The sequence below is a fragment of the Carcharhinus amblyrhynchos genome, chromosome 17 (assembly GCF_965287045.1).
Source record: "Carcharhinus amblyrhynchos chromosome 17, sCarAmb.v2.hapA, whole genome shotgun sequence".
Taxonomy (NCBI): domain Eukaryota; kingdom Metazoa; phylum Chordata; class Chondrichthyes; order Carcharhiniformes; family Carcharhinidae; genus Carcharhinus; species Carcharhinus amblyrhynchos.
Window position 1 is genome coordinate 53,177,571 of NC_137340.1, and position 22,112 is coordinate 53,199,682.

Genomic DNA, 22,112 nt, shown 5'->3' on the forward strand with positions numbered 1-22,112 from the left:
ACCCCCCCGAGCCCCTCGATTAGATTCCAGTCTGTAACTCACTCCCGGGTATCTGTTATTCTGTATATAAACCCCCCCGAGCCCCTCGATTAGATTCCAGTCTGTAACTCACTCCCGGGTATCTGTTATTCTGTATATAAACCCCCCCGAGCCCCTCGATTAGATTCCAGTCTGTAACTCACTCCCGGGTATCTGTTATTCTGTATATAAACCCACCCCGAACCCCTCCATTAGATTCCAGTCTGTAACTCACTCCCGGGTATCTGTTATTCTGTATATAAACCACCCCGAACCCCTCGATTAGATTCCAGTCTGTAACTCACTCCCGGGTATCTGTTATTCTATATATAACCCACCCCGAACCCCTCCATTAGATTCCAGTCTGCAACCTCCCCCCACCCCCAGTATCTGTTATTCTATATATAACCCAACCCGAACCCCTCGATTAGATTCCAGTCTGTAACTCACTCCCGGGTATCTGTTATTCTGTATATAAACCACCCCGAACCCCTCGATTAGATTCCAGTCTGTAACTCACTCCCGGGTATCTGTTATTCTGTATATAAACCATCCCGAACCCCTCGATTAGATTCCAGTCTGTAACTCACTCCCGGGTATCTGTTATTCTATATATAACCCACCCCGAACCCCTCCATTAGATTCCAGTCTGCAACCTCCCCCCACCCCCAGTATCTGTTATTCTATATATAACCCAACCCGAACCCCTCGATTAGATTCCAGTCTGTAACTCACTCCCGGGTATCTGTTATTCTGTATATAAACCACCCCGAACCCCTCGATTAGATTCCAGTCTGTAACTCACTCCCGGGTATCTGTTATTCTATATATAAACCACCCCGAACCCCTCGATTAGATTCCAGTCTGTAACTCACTCCCGGGTATCTGTTATTCTGTATATAAACCACCCCGAACCCCTCGATTAGATTCCAGTCTGTAACTCACTCCCGGGTATCTGTTATTCTGTATATAAACCACCCCGAACCCCTCGATTAGATTCCAGTCTGTAACTCACTCCCGGGTATCTGTTATTCTATATATAACCCACCCCGAACCCCTCGATTAGATTCCAGTCTGTAACTCACTCCCAGGTATCTGTTATTCTATATATAAACCACCCCGAACCCCTCGATTAGATTCCAGTCTGTAACTCACTCCCGGGTATCTGTTATTCTATATGTAAACCACCCCGAACCCCTCGATTAGATTCCAGTCTGTAACTCACTCCCGGGTATCTGTTATTCTATATGTAAACCACCCCGAACCCCTCGATTAGATTCCAGTCTGTAACTCACTCCCGGGTATCTGTTATTCTATATGTAAACCACCCCGAACCCCTCGATTAGATTCCAGTCTGTAACTCACTCCCGGGTATCTGTTATTCTATATATAAACCACCCCGAACCCCTCGATTAGATTCCAGTCTGTAACTCACTCCCGGGTATCTGTTATTCTATATATAAAACACCCCGAACCCCTCGGTTAGATTCCAGTGTGTAACTCAGGGTGTATATGAAACATACAAGTTCTGCCTTGCGATATTTCCTGATTTATATTCTAGGTTGATGTAAAAGCTGCCATTCCTTGTGTTTTGAAGGACAGTAGGAGAGAGTTCCTGCTGTTGTGGCTGATAGAGCCCAGAGACAATGAGTGTTGAATCTGGTCATTACACACTGTTATTAGGGGGATCTTACTGTGTGCTGTCACACCTCTCCTACATTTTAACGGTAACTACACTTCCAAATACTTCATTGTGTGTGAAGCCACTTGGGAAGGCCTGGTGATGTGAAAGGCACAGTAAGAAGTCTCACAACACCAGGTTAAAATCCAACAGGTTTATTTGGTAGTAAATGCCACTAGCTTTCGGAGCACTGCTCCTTCGTCAGGTGAGTGGGGTGTTCACTGGTGGTGTTTACTACCAAATAAACCTGTTGGATTTTAACCTAATGTTGTGAGACTCCTTACTGTATTTAGCCCAGTCCAACACCGGCATCTCCACACGATGTGAAAGGCGCCACAGAAATGCAGATCTGTTTATTTTTTACCTTCTGGAAGAGTTTATGGTCGGGTGTGACGGAGATGGTTGATCTGTGTGGGCCGCGGATGGGTTCCTGGGCCTTGTCAAACGGGTAATTTGCCACCACAGCCCCTCCGTGCAGATTGGCCGATAGGACAAAGTTATAACTCTGCAGCCAGCGAATCACAGCGTAGGTTTCCCTTTCAGTCTGAGGGCAAGGAATCGAGTGAACGTGAGGTCACAGGCCCCTCCCCCCAACACCAGGCCCCTCCCCCCAACACCAGGCCCCTCCCCCCAACACCAGGCCCCTCCCCCCAACACCAGGCCCCTCCCCCTTCCCAACCTTACCCCAAACCCCCTCGTAAACCCAGTACACCCCAACTCCCCACCATCCTCCCCCCAACACCAACCCCCTCCCCCCAACACCAACCCCCTCCCCCTTCCCAGCCCTATCCCAACCTCCCTCATAAACCCAGCACACCCCAACTCCCCACCATCCTCCCCCCACTCCCTCGCTGTCCCCCCTCCCCCAAATCCTAACACAGGGATTCTATCATCCCATGCAGTTATTAAAGCCATCACACAAACCAGCCTCCCATCCATTGACTCTGTCTACACTTCCCGCTGCCTCGGAAAAGCAGTCAGCATAACTAAGGACTCCACACATCCCGGACATTCTCCCTTCCACCTTCTTCCATCGGGAAAAAGATACAAAAGTCTGAGGTCACGTACTGACTGACTCAAGAACAGCTTCTTCCCTGCTGCTGTCAGACTTTTGAATGGACCTACCCCCACATTAAGTTGATCTTTTTCTACAATTGACTGTAACACTACATTCTGCATTCTCTCCTTTCCTTCTCTATGAACGGTATGCTTTGTCTGTATAGTGTGCAAGAAACAATACTTTTCACTGTACGTTAATAAATGTGACAATAATAATTCAAGTCCAATTAAACCCTGCTCTCCTCCCTCTCCATCTCTAACCCCCCCCTCATCCTATTCCCCTTTCCCTTGTCCCGTTCCAACTCTAATGCACTCCGCTTCTCCCTCCCCAACCCTCATGCACTCCCCTCTCCCACCTCCTTGGCCCAGGTACATCGGGCGGGGGGGCTAAGGGTTAGTCCAGCCTCACACGTCCCATCGGTCAGTATGGACTGTGGCCTGGTGCTCTGTCCAGCTGACCTGTTGCTGCCAGTTGGGAGCCAGCGAGATGTGGTGGTTCCGTCGCTGCTGCTTCTGGAGGGTCAGGTGAAGGTCGGGGAAGTTACGGTTCAGATCCACCCCCCGGGCGTTGGCACGGCCTGTCAGATAGGTGTTTGCCTCCGAGCCCTGCCGAGAAAGACAGAGAGATGTGTGGGGAAGAAAGCAAGCGTCTTTGTGCTGGAATACAGCGACTTAAACTGCACATGGTTCCCCCCTCCACCCCCTCTCCTCTCCTTCCTCCCCCTCCCTTCTCCCTCCCGCCACCCCCCCTCTCTCCCCCACCCTGATCACTGATCTACACAGGCTCCTGTTCCACCAACATCTCTGCTTTAATCTGCTCCGTGCTGTAGAGAAGGAGATTCTCTGGCAGATTCAGTGCAGATTCGATGGGATGAATGGCCTCTTTCTGCACTGAAGGATGGCTAGTGCTTTGTGGAGTTCAGTAGCCTCAGTGCAGGATTAGTTACAGAGTGACGGTGCAGTGGGTTCTGATTTACGTGAGGCTGTTTACTTGGTATTTAGCAGGAGCTGGGGACGGCAGTGATAAGTAGACTGATGTATGAGGAGAGATTGAGTTGGTTAGAATTACACTCACTGGAGTTTAGAAGAATTAGGGGATCTCATAGAGACGTATAAAACTCTAACAGGATTAGATTGGAAGGATGTTCCTGATGGTGGGGCAGGACGGGGTCCTGATACAGGGTATCTGAGGATCCAGGGTAAACTGTTCAGGATGGAGCTGAGGAAAAATTTCTTCACCCGGAGAGTGCTAATTTGTGGAATTCTCTACCACAGAAAACAGTTGAGGCCAAAACATTGTGTGATTTTAAGAAGCAGTTAGAGCAGTTCATATCTGATTCTATCTGGATGTCTGCTAATCACATTACTGGGAAAAGTCACATCTCATCTTCCCATCTGAGTGCTGGCTACTGATGTCACTAAGCAGGTTTTTACCTGTTGCTGGATAGATCAAATTCGATCATTCCTAAATTCTTGTTCCTGCTGTTACTGCGCAGGTCAATAATTGAGGGAGCGCTCAAACTGTCAATAAACAGGACAAGCAACAACCTGTAAATACCTCTTACACACCTATAGCAGGCAGTCGGGGAAGAGACTCCTGGTTAGTCATACTTGACGCAGTCAGGCACCCCTCAAACCATATCACAGAATCACAGAATACGACAGTGCAGAGAGGCCCTTCAGCCCATCGAGTCTGCACCAATGCATGAAAGGCGCTGACCTACCTCCCCCCACCCCCCAGTCCCCCGTCCCACTTGCCAGCACTTGGCCCATAGCCCTGAATGTTATGATGTGCCAAGTGCTCACCCAGGTACTTTTTAAAGGATGTGGGGCATCCCGCTTCCACCACCCTCCCAGGCAGCACATTCCAGACCCTCACCACCCTCTGGGTAAAAAGGATTGTCCTCAAATCCCCCCCTAAACCTCCCTCCCCTCACTTTTAACTTGTTGTAACTGACCCTTCGATTAAGGGGAACAGTTGCTCCCTATCTGCCCTGTCCGTGCCCCTCATAATCCTGAACACCTCAATCAGGTCGCCCCTCAGTCTTCTCTGCCCCAGAGAAAACAACCCAAGCCTATCCAACCTCTCTTTATAACTTAAATGTTCCATCCCAGGCAGCATCCTGGTGAATTTAGAACCCTACAGTGCAGAAAGAGGCCCTTCGACCCATCGAGTCTGCACCAAACACAATCCCACCTAGTCCCTACCCCCATATCCCTACATATTATACCCACTAATCCCTCTAACCCACACATCCCTGGACACTAAGGGGCGATTTCTTAGCATGGCCAATCAACCTAACCCGCACATCTTTGGACTGTGGGAGGAAACCAGAGTACCCGGAGGAAACCCATGCAGACACGAGGAGAATGTGCAAGCTCCACACAGACAGTGACCTGAGCTGGGAATCGAACTCAGGACCCTGGAGCTGTGAAGCAGCAGTGCTAACCACTTGCTACTATGCCACCCTGTGAATTTCCTCGGCACCCTTTCCAATGCATTCACATCCTCCCTATAATGTGGCGATCAGAACTGCACACAGTATTCCAGCTGTGACCTCACCAAAGTTCTATACAACTCCATCATGACCTCTCTGCTTTTGTAATTGATATCCCGATTGATAAAGGCAAATTTGCAGTATATCTTTTTCACCATCCTAATTAACCTGCCTTTCTGCCTTCAGAGATCGATGGACAAACACTCCAAGGTCCCTTTGTTCTTCAGAACTTCCCAGTGTCAGATCTTTCATACTATACTTCCTTGTCAAATTACTCCTCCCAAAGTGTATCACCTCACACTTTTCAGGGTTAAATTCCATCTGCCACTCATCCGCCCATTTGACCATCTCGTCAATCTTCCTGTAACCTGAGACACTCAACCTCACTGTTAACCACCCGCCCAATCTTTGTATCATTGGCACATTTGCAGATCCTACCCCCCCCAATGTCATTTATATACTAACGAACAATAGGGGGCCCAACACGGATCCCTGTGGTACGTCACGAAAGCAGCCAGCAGTCACTACCCTCTGTCTCCTACCACCTCTGTCTCCTACCACTAAGGTGATTATGAATCCACCTTGTCAGATCACCCTGTATCCTATGTGCATTTGCCTTCTAAATAAGTCTCCCATGTGGCACTTTGTCAAAGACTTTGCTGAAATCCATGTAAACTACATCTACCGCACTACCCTCGCCCACACACTTGGTTACCTGCACAAAAAATGCAATCAAATTTGTTAAGCCTGATCTCCCTCTGGCAAAACCATGCTGACTATCCCTGGTCAAACCTTGCCTGTGCCATAGTCTCTGGCTTCATGTTGGTGACCTGTGCCAAGGAAACCGAGCTATGGAGAATGAACATCGGCAATGCTTAGTCTGAATCTTGCATCTTTCAACATGCAAAGTCTCCTGGCCTGTTAACGGAACCAGCCGTGATCTCACTGAATGGTGGAGGGGGCTCGAGAGGCTGAGTTTCTTTTTATTCATTTGTGAGATATGGGCGTCGCTGGCTGGCCAACATCTATTGCCCATCCCTAGCTGCCCTTGTTTAGAGGGCATTTGAGAGTCAAACTACATTGCTGTTGGCTCTGAAATCACATGCAGGCCAGACCAGATAAGGATGGCAGATTTCCATGGGGTGGCACGGTGGTGAGCACTGCTGCCTCACAGCGCCAGGGACCTGGGTTCGACTCCTGGCTTGAGTCACAGTCTGAGTGGAGTCTGCACATTCTCCCCGTGTCTGCGTGGGTTTCCTCCGGGTGCTCCGGTTTCCTCCCACAGTCCAACGATGTGCCGGTTAGGTGGATTGGCCATGCTAAAATTGACCTTTGGTGTCAGGGGGATTAGCAGGGTAAATATGTGGGATTACGGGAATAGGGCCTGAGTGGGATTGTGGCCGGTATAGACTTGATGGGTTAAATGGCCTCCTTCTGTATTGTAGGAACTCTATGATTCTAAAGGACATTAGTGAATCAGATGGGTTTTTCCGACAATGGTTTCATGGTCATCAGTAGATTCTTAATCCCAGATTTTTTTTATTGAATTCAAATTTCCCCATCTGCTGTGTGGGGGGGATTCGAACCCGGGTCCCCAGAGCATTAACTGAGTTTCTGGGTTAATATTCTGGTGATAATACCACTAGGCCATCACCTCCCCCCGCCAAGTGACCACCTCCTGTCCCTCACTTGTGTGCCCGCACGTAAACGATTACCTGATCAGCTGCCACCTCATAACCATCTGGGTTCATGGAGGGTAGGATGTGTATGCGGGTCTCGTGGATCAGGTGGGTGACACGCGGGTTCCTGAGGTTGTACTCCTCACACAGATACTGTGCCAACTGGATCAGCAGCTCACGCCCTAGCACCTCGTTGCCATGCATGTTGCCAACGTACTTAAACTCGGGTTCCACTGCAAACACAACAAGTTACACACGGTCAGCACCAACTGGTAGCTCAGTGCCAACCTTTCCCCTTCTCCCAGAGAATCCTACAGTAGACCACATGGTGGCACAGTGGTTCCAGGAGAGCCACTGTCTGTGTGTGTTGGCTCCTTGAAAGAGCCTCCCTGCTCTCCGTCCTGTCCCCACAGCCCTGCAGTAGTTTTCTTTTCAATTCATAGAATCATAGAACCCCTACAGTGTAGAGGGAGGCCATTCAGCCCATCGAATCTGCATTGACCACCCAGGCTCCATCCTTGTAACCTCACACATTTACCAGCTAGTCCCTCTAACCTACACATCTCAGGACACGAGGGGGCAATTTAGCACTGCTGATCAACCTAACCTAACTTCTTGAAAGTCCTGATCGAATCTGACTCCACCGCCTTTTCAGGCACTGCCTTCCAGATCGCAACAATTCACTGTGTTTAAAAAACAACTCATCTTCCCTTCTGGTTCTGTTGTTCATTTTCTGGAATCTGTGGTGAGATTCTCGGGTTTCCCAGCCGCGTGTTTCCAGCTGACAGGAGGTAGCGCCTTGTTTGCTGGCGATGGCATTCTCTGCTCCCGCTGCTCTCAATGAGAATTCCCATTGATGTTACCAGAAGCCGGCAGGAAATCCGCGGGTGGGGGTGCGCTGTCGGCGGGACTGGAGAATCCAACCGGAGATTTCCAGCCCTGATCTTGGTTACTGACCCTCCTATCACCAGAAACTGTCTCTCCTCACTTTGTCAAAACTCTGCCTGATTTTAAACATCTCAATCTCTCTTTAGCCTTCTCTGCTCTAAGGTGGCACAGTGGTTAGCACTGCTGCCTCACAGCGCCAGGGACTGGGTTCGATTCCTGGCTTGGGTCACTGCCTGTGCGGAGTCTGCACATTCTCCCTGTGTCTGCGTGGGTTTCCTCCGGGTGCTTCAGTTTCCTTCTACAGTCCAAAGACGTGCTGGTTAGGGTGCATTGGCCGTACTAAATTCTCCCTCAGTGTACCCGAACAGTGCCGGACTGTAGCAACAATGGGATTTTCACAGTAACTTACTGCACTGTTTAAGGTAAGCCTACTTGTGACACTAATAAATAAACTTAAACTTTTAAACTTTAAGACAATCCTCACTTCTCCAGTCTCTCCAGATTAAGTAAAGTCTCTCATCCCTCGGAACAATCTTTATAATTCACTCACATCCTACCTATAACAAGAATCGAACACAATACTTCAGCTAGGCAGATGAAGGTGGTTGATGGGGTGAGAGGGGTAAGGGCTGGAGGACTTAAAACATAAACAAACAACTAGGACAAAGTTCTGGGGAACTGGGGTGGATCTTCTAATGTGGTCAGCTTTCATCTGTTACTCTTTGATGGGATGAGGCCAGTATTTATTACCCTACCCCTCGTTGCCGTTGAACTGAGTGGTTTCCTTGGCCATTTTAGAGGCAGCTGACAGTTGACCACATCGCTGTGGTTCTGGAGTCACATGTAGGCCAGACCGGGTAAGGGTGGCAGATTTCCTTCCCTGAAGGACATTAGTGAACCAGATCGGTTTATCCCTGACAATCCACAGTGGTTTCATGGTCATCAGTAGGTTCTTAATTCCAGATATTATTTTTATTGAATTCAAATTTCACCATCTGCTGTGGCAGGATTTGAACCTGGGTCTCCAGAGCATTACTCCGGGTTACTAGTCCAGCCTGCCTCCAGGTCACTCCGTTTCGCTCCACAGATTGGCTATGTATTTCCAGCAGCCTCCATTTTTAATCCCAGAAAAAGTGAGACAGACATTCCGGACTGAGATGAGAAGAAAGGGTCAGGAATCTTTGGAATTCTCCCCCCCCCGCCAGAGAGTTGTGGATGCCCCTTCATGGAAGATATTCGAGACATTGACCATAGATAATTTGGATACTAAGGGAATTAAAGGGATGCTGGGATAATGCAGGAGGCTGGAATTAGGGTGGATGATCTCTTGGAGTGTGGGGCTGGATCGAGGGGCTGAATGGCCTCCTCCTAATTCATCACTGTCTGGTTTTGTGTTACTGCTCCTCCAGCAGATGTTAAAAGAGAGTTTCTGAGAGCATCGCTGACCTCAGTGACTGTCAACTCAATCCCCAATAGAAGGGGAGCAGTCAGAAGGGGGGTGTGGAGGCACAGACAGGTAGGGGCTTTGTGTAGCTTTGGTTTGCTGCCAATCTGAGCAGCCTGTCAGACACCACCAGATTCACTGGCAGACACTGAGTCCCATTCACGAGGCACACAAAGACCTCACTGCAGGATTCTGGAGCAGGAGGCCACGGGATCGAGTGCGAGATCATTGCAGCTGGAGGCAGCCTGGAATCTGAGGGTGACATCTCAGACACCGAGCAGAAGGGGCCGGAACGTCCTGTGTTCAAATAGAAGACACGAGTCAGTCTCTGTCCTCGCGCTGTGTAACAGCACCATCCAGAGTGGTGCCATCCTTTACAGAATAGTGTTAGATCCCTGGGCTCGAGTTGGCCTGGGTACCTGGGCATCAGATATAAACTGGAGCAGAATGAGGCCATTCAGCCCATTGAGTCTGCTCCGCCATTCGATCGTGGCTGATATGGTTCTCATCCCCATTCTCCTGCCTTCTCCCCGTAACCCTTGACCCCCTTATTGATCGAGGATCTACCTCTCAATTGGGATACAGCATTCCGAGGTTAGGATGTTCCCCTCCCACCATCGATCGCCAGTCTCCGGGTTACACTATAGCTGCTCCCTGATCCCAAACACACAGGAGCATTTTGGAGAGTCGTACAGTGCTGGAAAGGCCCTTCGGCCCGTCAGAGTCCGCACTGACAATAACCACCACTAAAGGCGCACTAATCCCATTTTCCTGCACTTGTCCCATATTCTGGAGTTTGAAGTGCTCATTTAAGTACTTTTTGAAGGTTGTAAGGTCTCCGTTCTCCACTACCTTCCCAGTCAGTGTATTCCAGATTGTCAACACCCACAATTATTTTTCTTTTCTCAAATCCTCTCTGAATCTCCTGCCCTAAAACGATGTCCCCCTCGTGGCTGACCCCTCAACCCAGGGGAACAGCTGCTGCCTACTCACTCAGTCCATACCCCTCATAATCACAGACACCTCGATCATTCCCCGCTATCCCGGGGCCTGAATGAATGTATGGCTGGCAGTTTTCCGCTTGTGATGGTTGGTCAGGCAGGGTGCGAGGGAGACCCCTCACATCGGGGCCCAAGGCCGCCCCCTCCAGACGCACACAATCCCATCAATCATCACAAACTGCCCCCAGGGGGTTTCCCGGGATATTGAGATGCTGCCCCAGTCACACACACACCAGCCGAGATCACCCAACTCACAGCGTAGACTGGAGTAGAACGAGGCAGGGGATTCTCACAGCAGATACTCAGAGCCGGACCGCAGTCTGGGTCAACGCACCCACACAGTGTCAGACACACCCTCGTGTGTGAACCAGCCCAAGGCTTCAATCTACGAGTCAGAACAAGCAAAAGACAAGGGCTGTCACCCACTCCCCTCTCCATCAATCAGTGTGGTCCCTGTCTCTCACACAAACTGACCACTCACCAACCCCACAACCACTCGATGAGAAAGGCACTGTTTATATCACAAGAGCTGATTAGTGATGTTTCACAGGGATCCACATGGCAGCCCCAATTACTCTGGAAGAATTAACAACTTAGACAATAGGATAGGGAGCCAAAATCAAACTGAACCAATAGCATAAAGATAGGCCACTTTGTAATCAGTGTAGTGGCCTCAAATCACAAAGAGATATTGATGGATTAAGTGACTGGGCAAAACTGTAGCCAGTGCATTCAGTAACAGTAAGGGACATGATCGAGGTGTATGTGATTATGAGGGGTATGGACAGGGTGAGTAGGGAGCAGCTGTTCCCCTGCGTTGAGGGGTCAGTCACGAGGGGGATATAGTTTTAGGGTGAGGGGCAGAAGATTCAGAGGGGATTTGAGAAAAGAAAAATTCACTCAGAGTGTGGTGGGAACCTGGAATGCACTGAGCTAAACGGCTTTGAATCTGAACAAGATAAAATAGGGACTTTCTAAAATGGTGAAAAGTTAGTAACAGCAGCACAGTGGTGAGCACTGCTGCCTCACAGCGCCAGGGACACGGGTTCGATTCCCGGCTTGTGTCACTGTCTGTGTGGAGTTTGCATGTCCTCCCCATGTCTGTGTGGGTTTCCTCCAGATGCTCCGGTTTCCTCCCACAATCCAAAAATGTGCTGGTTAGGTTGATTGGCCGTGCTAAATTGCCCCTTAGTGTCAGGGGGCTTAAGAGGGTAAACATATGGGGTTGCAGGGATAGAGTTTGGATGGGATTGTTCTCAGTGCAGGCTCAATGGGCCAAATGGCCTCCTTTTGCACTTTAGGGATTCTGTGGAACAAAGGGAGTGTTATCAGTGCACAGAACATTAACACGTCATAAACATGAATGAAATAATTAAATGAGCTAATGGAATGCTGCCTTTATATCTAGACCAGGATCCAGAGGGGACATGTTTCAGCTATACCAAGTCCTGGTTAGATCACACCTGGAGTTAGTGTGAGCAGTTCTGGGCTCCACACCTTAGGGAAGTTACACTGGCCTTGGATGGATTGCTGTGCGGATTTAGCAGAATGATACTTGGGCATATTGGGTTAAATTACGAGGGGAAACTGCTCAAACAAGGGTTGTATTTCTTAGAATTGAGAAGGTTAGAGTTTAAAGCTTATTTATTAGTGTTACAAATAGGCTTACGTTAACACTGCAATGAAGTTACTGTGAAAAACCCCTAGTTGCCACACTACGGCGCCTATTTGGGTACACTGAGGGAGAATTTAGCATGGCCAACGCACCTTAACCAGCACATCTTTCAGACTGTGGGAGGAAACTGGAGCACCCAGAGGAAACCCACGCAGACACGGGGAGAATGTGCAGACTCTGCACAGACAGTGACCCAAGGTGGGAATTGAACCTGAGTCCCTTGGTGCTGTGAGGCAGCAGTGCAAACCATTGTGCTGCCTCAGAGGATGGTTTGATTACATTTTTGTAAGGTATTAAGGGACCAGACAGGGTAAATGGGGAGAAACTATTTCTGCTGCTTTGGGGAGCCAAGGTTTGAGGGGCAAAGTCTACAAATTAAAGCCAGGCCCCTCAGGAGTGAGGAAAGCTTTTACACAAAGGCTGACAGAAGTTTGGAACACTCTTCTGCAAACAAAGTGGAGCAGGATCAACTGTTACTTTTAAAGCGACAAAATCTAGCCAAAGTAAACCTCTAATCAAAAGTATTATGGGATGTGGAGGTAGGTCACAGATCAGCCATGATCTTATTGAGTAGGGGAACAGGCTTGACGGGCTGAATGGCCTCCTGTTCCCAAACATACCAACTATTTCAGGTAGCTCAATAAATTCTTTGTGCTCACTACCTCTTCCTGCAATCTACACTCCTCCCTGTGGCTGCTTTGTGTTTGAAAGTCTTGTTCATTGTTCATCATCAGATGTTGTGAGCCCAGAACTCTCCCGTGACTTGGGTATTAGAAATCATCGCCGCATTGACCCCACTCTCGATTCAATCAGTAATTCGGGAAAATCTCTTGGTTTAAATGTGGTTGAAATTAGTGCAAGATTTGATAGAATCATAGAATCCCTACAGTGCAGAAGGCGGCCATTCGGCCCATTGTGTCTGCGCTGGCCACACTCTCACTCAGGCCCTATCCTCATAATACCATATTTACCCTAGCTAGTCCCTTGACACTAAGGGACAAATTAGCACGGCCAATCAACCTAACCCACACACCTTTGGGCTGTGGGAGGAAACCGGAGCACCCGGAGGAAACCCACGCAGACACGAGGAGAATGTGCAAACTCCACACAGACAGTGACCCAAGCCGGGAATCGAACCCGGGTCCCTGGCGCTGTGAGGCGGCAGTGCTAACCACTGTGCCATCATGTCATCCTGTGACAATCTAGTCAGCCTTTGGTGTCCTTCTCTCATCCTAGCCTCTCTCTCATTGGCCAGTGCATTACATGGCTCGGGTGACCTGACCCAGGAACACGGGAGGTTGTGCGCGAAGGTGTCGGGAGCGTGTTCTCTTGTTGCCGTGCACTCTCACAATTTTTTGGTCAGGACACAGGTGAAACTCAGAAGTCCACCTACTGACAACGAAGAGGGAAAGTTATCCCGTGGAGGGGCCAATTGAAAGCAACCTTATGTGGCCCCTCTGATTTAACAGTTAGCCGGTGGGCTGATTGGCCAGGCAGTCTTTACGTTTTAACTTCGACCTGGGCCCAGGACAGGCTGGACCGACTGGGCTGAAATATCATTGACAAATGTGTCTGGTTACTGAGGTCTGTGTGGAAGTGAAACAGAAATAAGGTGGAAATTAAAGCTGCTTTAAATATTGTTTAACTGTTAATGGTTAAGCTGCTTCATTTGTTAGAGCAATACTTAAACTGTGCTATTAAATAAAGTTTGTTTTACATAAAAGATCCTTAATTTATCAGCAGAATCCTTTCTGGAGTGAAACCTCCTCTCCTCACATTGATGCTAAATTAGAAAGTTGTTTTGGGTTTTGTCTGCCTTCCGAATATAATTCGGGATTCTGCTCCGGGACCCGGCAGTTTGATTGGCAGCCAATCATAGAATGCGTTTCACCCTGAATGGCTATTCATTGGCTAGCCAGTATGAAATTGCGCTCGGGGGCCAATCAGGATGGGGAATGTGTATCATGTTGGCTCTGAGCTCACCAAGTGCGCAGCCAATGGGTGGAAATCCCCGGCTAATATCTAAGAAAGGTTCGCTGCTGGACACTTGGAGACGGGATAGCCCCCCAGCTAAAGGTAACAGGGGCTCCCCCACTCACAACCTTCCAGCTGTTATTCTCCTAAACTCCAACTCCTGCATCTCACACACACGTCCTCTTCCTCCAGACATTCTCAACTCCTACAACACAGCTCGATGTTACCTCCCTCACCAAACCAGGCTCCCCCTCCCAAACAGTGCCCCAGGAATCGGTGCTGGGGCCTCAGCTATACACCATTTATATAGATGATCTGGAGGAGGGAGCCGAGTGTAAGGTGTCAAAATTTGCTGATGACACAAAGATAAGCGGGACAGCAAATTGTGTGGAGGGTGTGGAAAGTCTGCAGAGGGATGTAGATAGGCTAAGCGAGTGGGCGAGGACCTGGCAGATGAAATACAATGTTGGCAAGTGTGAGGTTATCCACTTTGGTAGGAATAATAGTAGGAAGGACTACTACTTACAGGGCGAAAAGCTGCAGCACGTTACGGTGCAGAGGGACCTCGGGGTCCTTGTGCATGAGTCGCAAAAACCCAACCTGCAGGTGCAGCAGGTGGTCAGGAAGGCAAATGGGATGCTGGCCTTCATAGCGAGGGGGATTGAATATAAAAGTAGGGAGGTCTTGCTGCAGCTGAACAGGGCACTGGTGAGGCCGCAGCTGGAGTACTGTGTGCAGTTTTGGTCGCCGCACTTGCGCAAGGATATTTTGGCCTTGGAGGGAGTGCAGAGGAGGTTTACTAGGCTGATACCGGAGTTGAGGGGGTTGAACTATGAAGAGAGGCTGAATAAACTAGTCTTGTACTCGTTAGAGTTTAGAAGGATGAGGGGGGATCTTATTGAGACGTATAAGATGATGAAAGGGATGGATAGGATAGAGGTGGAGAGGTTCTTCCCGCTCAGAAAGGACAGTAGGACTAGAGGGCACAGCCTCAAGATAAGGGGGGGCGCAGTTTAGAACGGAGTTGAGGAGGAACTTCTTCACTCAAAGGGTGGTGAATCTCTGGAATTCTCTGCCTGTTGAAGTGATGGAGGCTGCCTCGCTAAATATATTTAAGACGCGGGTAGACAGGTTTTTGGTAGGCAAGGGGATTAAGGGTTACGGGGAGAGGGCGGGAATGTGGAACTGAGCAGCAACAGATCAGCCATGATCTTATTGAATGGTGGGGCAGGCTCGAGGGGCTAGATGGCCTACTCCTGCTCCTATTTCTTATGTTCTTATGTTCTTATGTAAACTCCAGCTTCCCCTGAACTCCACCCCACCCAAACACCAGCCCCCACGCTGAACTCCAGCCCACCCTGAACTCCAGCCCACGACCCCAACCTCCAGTCCCCTTTCCTCCCTGAACCCCAGCTCCCCTCCCCAAACTCCAGCCACCCTGAACTCAGTCTCCCTCCCCGAACTCCAGCCCCCTTTCTCCGAACTCCGACCCCCTCCCCCACCCCTCACACCCCCACCCTGAGCTCCATCCTTAAAGTATTTAAAACACAGCCACGATGACTGGCTGTGTCTCCCTGTGAGCGTGTGGTAGGAATCTGGGGTTTCCGAGCCCACCCCTGCCTCAGCTGCTGAAACCGGTGAGGGGGGGGGGGGGAGGATTGAAAATTGCAAAACCAGGAGTGACAGATATTGTAATAAGAGAGAATATTTAGGGTTACAGAATCAATACAGGTTCATATCCAGATCAGCAATGATTTAATGGAATGGTAAAATAGGTTCGAGGGGCTGAATGGCCTCCTTCTGTTTTCTATACAATGAGTTCGAGGAGACTCCTCCATCGGAACCTTCCTACTCTTGTTCTCCTAAACTCCAACTCCTCCTGTTTCTATACTATACGTTTGTTGGGTCGAAAGATGTGCTGGTTAGGGTGCACTGGCTGTGCTAAATTCACCCTCAGTGTACCCGAACAGGTGCCGGAGTGTGGCGACTGGGGGATTTTCACAGTAACTTCATTGCAGTGTTAATGTAAACCTATTTGTGTCACTAATAAATAAACTTTAAACTATACTGTAGCTTTAGTCAATGAATGGCCTCCTGCTGTTTATATACAATACGTTTGAGGGGCTGAATGGCCTCGTCCTGTTTCTATACTATAGTTTGGAGGGGCTGAATGGCCTCGTCCTGTTTCTATACTATAGTTTGGAGGGGCTGAATGGCCTCGTCCTGTTTCTATACTATAGTTTGGAGGGGCTGAATGGCCTCGTCCTGTTTCTATACTATAGTTTGGAGGGGCTGAATGGCCTCGTCCTGTTTCTATACTATAGTTTGGAGGGGCTGAATGGCCTCGTCCTGTTTCTATACTATAGTTTGGAGGGGCTGAATGGCCTCCTCCTTTTCCTGGATTTTGCTTGTGATCCTTGAGTGAGATCTCTCCATGGCAGCATATCAATAATTTTGCAATCTGCTGCTGAAATTAGCTATCTGGAGAGTAAAACCTGTTTCAAAGGCAGCCTGACGGAATCCCTCGTTCTCATAACCAGCCCTGAGAGCACCAGTGAACTATTCCCACACCGAGGAACATCTGTGTCTCTCCGCGAATAAGACCCAGACATTCCACTCACTGGAGTTCACAGGGTTTGCTTTGAATTGGAGGTGAACGTGTTTCTGGGAGCTGGTCCCAGTCTCACCGCTCCCAACCTGTTCCTCAGCACCTCGGGCAGAGTGCAGACAGGGGCAATCCCGGTGGGACAGAGGGGAAAGACACACAGTGCTCGGAGTGGGAGAGGGTAATGGGTAACTACACTTCACTCTGAGTGACAGGGTCAGTGGTCTGGGGAGGGGGAAGCACACAAAATAAATAAAAGGTGGGTGGCACGGGGGAAGCCAATAGTATAGAAACAGGAGGAGGCCATTCAGCCCATCAAACATATACTATAGAAACAGGAAGAGGCCATTCAGCCCCTCAAACATATACCATAGAAACAGGAAGAGGCCATTCAGCCCCTCAAACATATACTATAGAAACAGGAAGAGGCCATTCAGCCCCTCAAACATATACTATAGAAACAGGAGGAGGCCATTCAGCCTTTTGAACACTGGGGTTGGGGAAGACACTAGAGGCAGGGCAGTCAGGGGATTGGGGGCACACAGATATGGGTAGGGGGCACACACTAGGGAGGGGCAGACAGGAGGGGACAGACACTGGGGAGCTGACCCTGGGGATGGGGAAGTCAGGGGTTTTGTGGGGGGGGGGGCAGACACTGGGGGAGCTGACACTGGGCAGGCTGACCTTGGGGAGGGGACAGTTGTGGGGGGTGGTTGTGGTCAGATCCTGGAGCGGGCCAGACATGCAGAGGGCCGGGGGCTGGGGGCAGACAGGGGGCTGGGGGCAGACAGGGGGCTGGGGGCAGACAGGGGGTGGGGGCAGACAGGGGGTGGGGGCAGACATGCAGAGGAGCAGGGGGTGGGGGCAGACAGGGGGTGGGGGCAGACAGGCAGAGGGACAGGGGGTTGGGGGCAGACGGGGGGGTGGGGGCAGACAGGCAGAGGGACAGGGGGTTGGGGGCAGACGGGGGGGTGGGGGCAGACAGGGGGTGGGGGCAGACATGCAGAGGAGCAGGGGGTGGGGGCAGACAGAGGGTGGGGGCAGACAGGCAGAGGGACAGGGGGTGGGGGGCAGACGGGGGGGTGGGGGCAGACATGCAGTGGGGTAGGGGGTAGGGGGCAGACAGGGGGTTGGGGGCAGACAGGCAGAGGATCAGGGGGGTGGGGGCAGACAGAGGGTGGGGGCAGACAGGCAGAGGATCAGGGCACAGGGGGCAGTTTGCGCTGCCGCTCTCCCCTCTCCCTTTCCCCCGGTACTCACACAGCTGGTGGATTCCGGGGTTGTCGCTGAGCTCCAGCACATAGAGGTGGCGACCCTGGGAACTGAGGCCAATGCTGTAGAGGCGGCTGATGAAGGGACAGTCCCGCTGTACCGCCAGCAGCGCTCTCACTAACCCATCATAACGGTGATGCCGGAACTCCAGAGGCAAAAACCCAGGCAGCAGCACACAGAACACAGCCAGGGTAAAGAGAGCAGCCATACGGAGCACACCGCCTGATAGACTGCACTCTGCCTGATAAACTGCACACTGCTGGCTGGCTGGCTGTCTGAGAGTGCATTGCTGCCTGACTGCACACTGCTGTCTGTCTGGCTGCACACTGCTGTCTGTCTGTGAGTGCACACTGCTGTCTGTCTGTGAGTGCACACTGCTGTCTGTCTGTCTGACTGCACACTGCTGTCTGTCTGAGTGCACACTGCTGTCTGTCTGAGTGCACACTGCTGTCTGTCTGCCTAACTGCACACTGCTGTCTGTCTGAGTGCACACTGCTGTCTGTCTGCCTAACTGCACACTGCTGTCTGTCTGAGTGCACACTGCTGTCTGTCTGCCTAACTGCACACTGCTGTCTGTCTGGCTGCACACTGCTGTCTGTCTGGCTGCACACTGCTGTCTGTCTGTTGGTGCACACTGCTGTCTGTCTGTGAGTGCACACTGCTGTCTGTCTGAGTGCACACTGCTGTCTGTCTGGCTGCACACTGCTGTCTGTCTGGCTGCATACTGCTGTCTGTCTGTTGGTGCACACTGCTGTCTGTCTGTGAGTGCACACTGCTGTCTGTCTGAGTGCACACTGCTGTCTGTCTGGCTGCACACTGCTGTCTGTCTGGCTGCACACTGCTGTCTGTCTGTCTGACTGCACACTGCTGTCTGTCTGGCTGCACACTGCTGTCTGTCTGAGTGCACACTGCTGTCTGTCTGTCTGACTGCACACTGCTGTCTGTCTGGCTGCACACTGCTGTCTGTCTGGCTGCACACTGCTGTCTGTCTGAGTGCACACTGCTGTCTGTCTGTCTGGCTGCACACTGCTGTCTGTCTGAGTGCACACTGCTGTCTGTCTGTCTGACTGCACACTGCTGTCTGTCTGTCTGACTGCACACTGCTGTCTGTGAGTGCACACTGCTGTCTGCCTGAGAGTGCACTGCTGTCTGTCTGTTGGTGCACACTGCTGTCTGTCTGAGAGTGCACACTGCTGTCTGCCTGACTGCACACTGCTGTCTGTCTGCCTGACTGCACACTGCTGTCTGTCTGTGAGTGCACACTGCTGTCTGCCTGACTGCACACTGCTGTCTGTCTGTCTGAGTGCACTGCTGTCTGCGTGAGAGTGCACTGCTGTCTGTCTGAGTGCACAGTTCTGTAGTAGTATAGAATCTAATCAAGGGATTCGGGGTGGTTTATATATAGAATAACAGATACCCGGGAGTGAGTTACAGACTGGAATCTAATCGAGGGGTTCGGGGTGGTTTATATATAGAATAACAGATACCCGGGAGTGAGTTACAGACTGGAATCTAATCGAGGGGTTCGGGGTGGTTTATATATAGAATAACAGATACCCGGGAGTGAGTTACAGACTGGAATCTAATCGAGGGGTTCGGGGTGGTTTATATATAGAATAACAGATACCCGGGAGTGAGTTACAGACTGGAATCTAATCGAGGGATTTGGGATAGTTTATATATAGAATAACAGATACCCGGGAGTGAGTTACAGACTGGAATCTAATCGAGGGGTTCGGGGTGGTTTATATATAGAATAACAGATACCCGGGAGTGAGTTACAGACTGGAATCTAATCGAGGGGTTCGGGGTGGTTTATATATAGAATAACAGATACCCGGGAGTGAGTTACAGACTGGAATCTAATCAAGGGATTTGGGATAGTTTATATATAGAATAACAGATACCCGGGAGTGAGTTACAGACTGGAATCTAATCGAGGGGTTCGGGGTGGTTTATATATAGAATAACAGATACCCGGGAGTGAGTTACAGACTGGAATCTAATCGAGGGGTTCGGGGTGGTTTATATATAGAATAACAGATAGCCAGGAGTGAGTTACAGACTGGAATCTAATCGAGGGGTTCGGGGTGGTTTATATATAGAATAACAGATACCCGGGAGTGAGTTACAGACTGGAATCTAATCGAGGGGTTCGGGGTGGTTTATATATAGAATAACAGATACCCGGGAGTGAGTTACAGACTGGAATCTAATCGAGGGGTTCGGGGTGGTTTATATATAGAATAACAGATACCCGGGAGTGAGTTACAGACTGGAATCTAATCGAGGGGTTCGGGGTGGTTTATATATAGAATAACAGATAGCCAGGAGTGAGTTACAGACTGGAATCTGATCGAGGGGTTCGGGGTGGGTTATATATAGAATAACAGATACCCGGGAGTGAGTTACAGACTGGAATCTAATCGAGGGGTTCGGGGTGGTTTATATATAGAATAACAGATAGCCAGGAGTGAGTTACAGACTGGAATCTAATCGAGGGGTTCGGGGTGGTTTATATATAGAATAACAGATAGCCAGGAGTGAGTTACAGACTGGAATCTAATCGAGGGGTTCGCGGTGGTTTATATATAGAATAACAGATAGCCAGGAGTGAGTTACAGACTGGAATCTAATCGAGGGGTTCGGGGTGGTTTATATATAGAATAACAGATATTCGGGAGTGAGTTACAGACTGGAACCTAATTGAGGGGTTCGGGGGTAGTTTATATATAGAATAACAGATACCTGGGAGTGAGCTACAGACTGGAATCTAATCGAGGGGTACGGGGTGGTTTATATCCAGAATAACTGATACCTGGGAGTGAGTTACAGACTGGAATCTAATCGAGGAGTTCGGGGTGGTTTATGTATAGAATAACAGATAGCCAGGAGTGAGTTACAGACTGGAATCTAATCGAGGGGTTTGGGGTGGTTTGTATATAGAATAACAGATACCTGGGAGTGAGTTACAGACTGGAATCTAATCGAGGGGTTCGGGGTGGTTTATATACAGAATAAGAGATACCTGGGAGTGAGTTACAGACTGGAATCTAATCAAGGGGTGGTTTATATATAGAATAACAGATACCCGGGAGTGAGTTACAGACTGGAATCTAATCGAGGGGTTCGGGGTGGTTTATATACAGAATAAGAGATACCCAGGAGTGAGTTACAGACTGGAATCTAATCGAGGGGTTCGGGGTGGTTTATGTATAGAATAACAGATACTCGGCAGTGAGTTACAGACTGGAATCTAATTGAGGGGTTCGGGGTGGTTTATGTATAGAATAACGGATACCCGGGAGTGAGTTACAGACTGGAATCTAATCGAGGGGTTCGGGATGGTTTATATATAGAATAACAGATATTCGGGAGTGCGGTACAGACTGGAATCTAATCGAGGGGTTCGGGGTGGTTTATATACAGAATAACAGATACCCGGCAGTGAGTTACAGACTGGAATCTACTCGAGGGGTTGGGGGTGGTTTATATATAGAATAACAGATACCCGGGAGTGAGTTACAGACTGGAATCTGATCGAGGGGTTCGGGGTGGTTTATATACAGAATAACAGATACCCGGGAGTGAGTTACAGACTGGAATCTAATCGAGGGATTCGGGGTGGTTTATATATAGAATAACAGATAGCCAGGAGTGAGTTACAGACTGGAATCTAATCGAGGGGTTCGGGGTGGTTTATATATAGAATAACAGATAGCCAGGAGTGAGTTACAGACTGGAATCTAATCGAGGGATTCGGGGTGGTTTATATACAGAATAACAGATACCCGGGAGTGAGTTACAGACTGGAATCTAATGGAGGGGTTCGGGGTGGTTTATATATAGAATAACAGATACCCGGGAGTGAGTTACAGACTGGAATCTAATCGAGGGGTTCGGGGTGGTTTATATATAGAATAACAGATACCCGTGATTGGGTTACAGACTGGAATCTAATCGAGGGGTTCGGGGTGGTTTATATATAGAATAACAGATACCCGTGATTGGGTTACAGACTGGAATCTAATCGAGGGGTTCGGGGTGGTTTATATATAGAATAACAGATACCCGGGAGTGAGTTACAGACTGGAATCTAATCGAGGAGTTTGGATGATTTGTATAGGGTCTAATTGTGATTGTTTGATGTGGTGTTTACCCCGCTGTGGAGCTGAGTTTACGTTCTGACTCTCGACCGCTGGCAGTGACATTGCAGTGAATGTTTAACAATCCGAAGGTTCAACAGTTGTCCGATGGCTTGAACTCATCTCCACAACAGAAGAATTAACCCCTATCGGCCTGCCGCCAATCAGTGGTG

The 22,112-nt window shown here is 49.6% G+C and overlaps 1 protein-coding gene across 1 annotated transcript in view; it reads right to left on the minus strand.

Annotated features, from left to right (window-relative positions):
- The window catches only part of cpn1 (carboxypeptidase N, polypeptide 1), a 38,102-nt gene extending 30,948 nt beyond the window's left edge, over positions 1 to 7,154 (minus strand). Inside the window, exons 1-3 of the mRNA XM_080205336.1 lie at positions 6,972 to 7,154; positions 3,218 to 3,364; positions 2,064 to 2,243 (exon numbers count right to left, since the gene is read on the minus strand). Coding sequence (XP_080061462.1) covers positions 2,064 to 2,243; positions 3,218 to 3,364; positions 6,972 to 7,139 — 495 coding nt within the window. The 5' untranslated portion in view covers positions 7,140 to 7,154. The remainder of the gene's footprint in view (positions 1 to 2,063; positions 2,244 to 3,217; positions 3,365 to 6,971) is intronic.
- Positions 7,155 to 22,112: the final 14,958 nt, after the last annotated feature.